We start from the raw sequence: 2924 nt of genomic DNA, 5'->3' as shown, positions 1-2924 counted from the left end.
TGCAATGTAAAATTTAGGTCTACTTCCCTGCCAAGGAACTGCATACAGCTGCTAATACAAATCAACGGTTATAGGCTAAAAGATGCTGGTATGTGCATAAACACGTGTAAGAACAGACTACAACAGATACTCTGTGTCCAGGGATGTTCGTTTTTATGTATACCTGCCTAGAGCCATTGGGCTCTATGGGGAGCTGTATGCAGCATCTGTAGCTCCTGGGTGGGGAATACATGTTTTCCTGCAATGCGAATAGCAGATCATGTCAAAAGCTGGATACAGCGTGTGCGCTGTATCCAGCAACTGACAGGTTACGCAAAAAGTCTTAAACAGGAAGGGGTGGGGCAAATTTTGTGTATGTGTGTTGCCACTGGCGGAACTACCAGGGTCGCAGAGGTCGCAGCAAGAATGTGCTGCTGGCACTGCCGGGCAGCACATTCTGCTGTGTGAGGACCCTCTCCTCTTTAGTGCTGACTTTTATTATAATGTATTGCTGGGACTTGTAGTTCAGCATAACTGGTGGTATTCTGCATTGCTGTATGATGATTATACAGCAATGCAGAATAGCACCAACTATGTAGGACTACAAGTCCCAGCAATGCATATTAGTGGTGGTGGGGGGTACTTGTGGTATTCTGCATGGCTGACTTTCATTATAATGTATTGCTGGGACTTGTGGTCCTGCATTGCTGTATGATGATTATACAGCAATGCAGAATAGCACCAACTATGTAGGACTACAAGTCCCAGCAATGCATATTAGTGGTGGTGGTGGGGGGTGCTTGTGGTATTCTGCATGGCTGACTTTCATTATAATGTATTGCTGGGACTTGTGGTCCTGCATTGCTGTATGATGATTATACAGCAATGCAGAATAGCTCCAACTATGTAGGACTACATTCAAAGCAATGCATTATATTTTTTAGTAGGGATACACCACTGCCAATACTGGGCATTTTCACGAGTACTCATACTCGTGAAAATGCCCCGATACTAAACGCAAATACCGGTGTTCTGTCGAACGCCGACGTAGTCAAATTTGCTGCCCTCAGCATCTGAGCTTGCGCACAGACCAATATTATCGAGGAAACTGATTTATTCACAAAGTATTTAAATCTTGAAATCTTTAATTGTGACTTAATAATATTCCACCCATCATTTACTGCCATGGACGGCATATTATTAACGGTCACAATTAACAATTACAAACGAATACTTTGTAAATAAAAGCCGGTTCCCTCATTAATCCCGTCTCTATGTAATAGCAGATACTGGGTCAGCGTTCTCGACAGAACACCGGCACTAAAATTTAAAACAAGCGGCTGCCAGAGGTCCCGTGCTTGCTGTGGACCTCGGCAGCCTTCCTGTTAACCATGCGGTGGCATGGCGGTTGGGGGGGAAGGCTTCATGGCTTCTTGCAACGGAGCCCTGAAGGTTCTAGTTACGCCTCTTGGTGATGCCTAGGGCAGCCCCAAATCAAAATACACCACTACTTGTGGTCTCCCTGCAGATGATCTTCTCCCCAATACTGACATGCCATGTTTCTATGTGGGGGTGGCCATCTTGGTAGAGGCAGGGCTTTGCTTCCTCATGCCAGAGCCTCCAGCAAGGGAAACGGCAAGCATCACAGTAGTGGCATCTCCAAATCTCAAACTAAATCACCTGAGACTAGTAGTTGAGGATGAGCAAACTGGCCTGGGTTCAGTTTTGAGTTCACTTTAATTCAGTTCAGTTAAAAACTGACAAAGACCTAATGTTCTACGTCTGTAATGTCTTCTTGACATCAGTGCCTTGCATTCAAAAACCTTTCTTCTGTTTAATCCTTAGGAGAGACTTTGGCAACCACCATCCAGGGAAATGAGGAAGATGTGGAGTTTGCAGTAAGCACAGCACGGAAAGCTTTTGAGAGTTGGAGCAAACTGCCCTGCCATGTCCGAGCACGATACCTGTACAGGTCAGATTCTAATGTAATTCCAGGACAAGGAAATTAAAAAAAAATAACAATTACATTATGATAGTCTTCTTAACTGTTGATCCCATGTCAGAAATTTGCATTCCCAAAAATTCCTTTTCTATGAAGAATGGGTATTCCCTGAAATCTCTGGGAGAAAGCATTATATGCTTTATACGTGGCAATGGTAACCGATTTCCAGAAACATTTCAACCTTGAAATGTTTTGGTTTTTTTGTTTTAATGCTGGTTAACTTCCTGCATTTTGGTTGCCTACATTCTTGGAATGCATTATATCTAGTTAAAGAAGAAGTATCACTTTGTTTTTAAATCGGCATTGAATCAACAAGGTGCAGCACTTGGTTCCATCCTAATCCATGCCTTGGTTGCTAAACTAATGTTGCTAGCAAAGAGCCAAAATTAATAAAGTGTGACTGACTGGCACAGAGAGGAGAGCGGGCAGTGATGGACAGTGCACACAGAGTTAAAGCTGCACCTGTAAACTAATCAGCAGCCCTGTGCCTCCTGCCTTCTACAAATGGAAAGACATGGGGAAAGACTACTTGAGCTCCGATCCTCCCTTCGGTTATTGCAGGGAGAGGGACTAAAGTAGTACTGGCCAGCTTGTTTGTGAATGATGAAGGCTGCAGACGAGATCTGTCATTCATAAATACACAAGCGTACAATACAGGCTGGCAGCTACTGCTCTAGGTTTGGGTTCAGTTGCCTAAGAGTAGTAGCTGCCGGCTTGTGTTGTGGGCTTGTGTTTTTATGAATGACGATGCCTGTTTTCAGCTGCTGTCAAACATAAGCCATCATCTAGTCCTGTTGTCTCTCCAGATCTGACAAAAAAACACAAAAGGAGCAGACAGATCTACAGATATGTGTGATCCACAAACCAAGTTATTAAAAAAAAGCACAACATGGAAAAGGTGGATTGAGAATCACTCCAGTGGAGAGTAGTAAGGGTTAGGCAC

The 2924-nt window shown here is 43.8% G+C and overlaps 1 protein-coding gene across 1 annotated transcript in view; it reads left to right on the top strand.

The window, feature by feature from the left end:
- Positions 1-2924, top strand: part of ALDH16A1 (aldehyde dehydrogenase 16 family member A1) — a gene marked incomplete at its 3' end in the record, with an annotated part of 91045 nt that overhangs the window by 25989 nt on the left and 62132 nt on the right. Inside the window, exon 3 of the mRNA XM_018573529.1 lies at positions 1825-1951. Coding sequence (XP_018429031.1) covers positions 1825-1951 — 127 coding nt within the window. The remainder of the gene's footprint in view (positions 1-1824; positions 1952-2924) is intronic.

Source organism: Nanorana parkeri, unplaced genomic scaffold, assembly GCF_000935625.1.
Source record: "Nanorana parkeri isolate BGI_ZX_2015 unplaced genomic scaffold, ASM93562v1 scaffold2415, whole genome shotgun sequence".
Classification (NCBI taxonomy): Eukaryota; Metazoa; Chordata; class Amphibia; order Anura; family Dicroglossidae; genus Nanorana; species Nanorana parkeri.
This window is presented reverse-complemented; position numbering and strand designations above follow the sequence as displayed.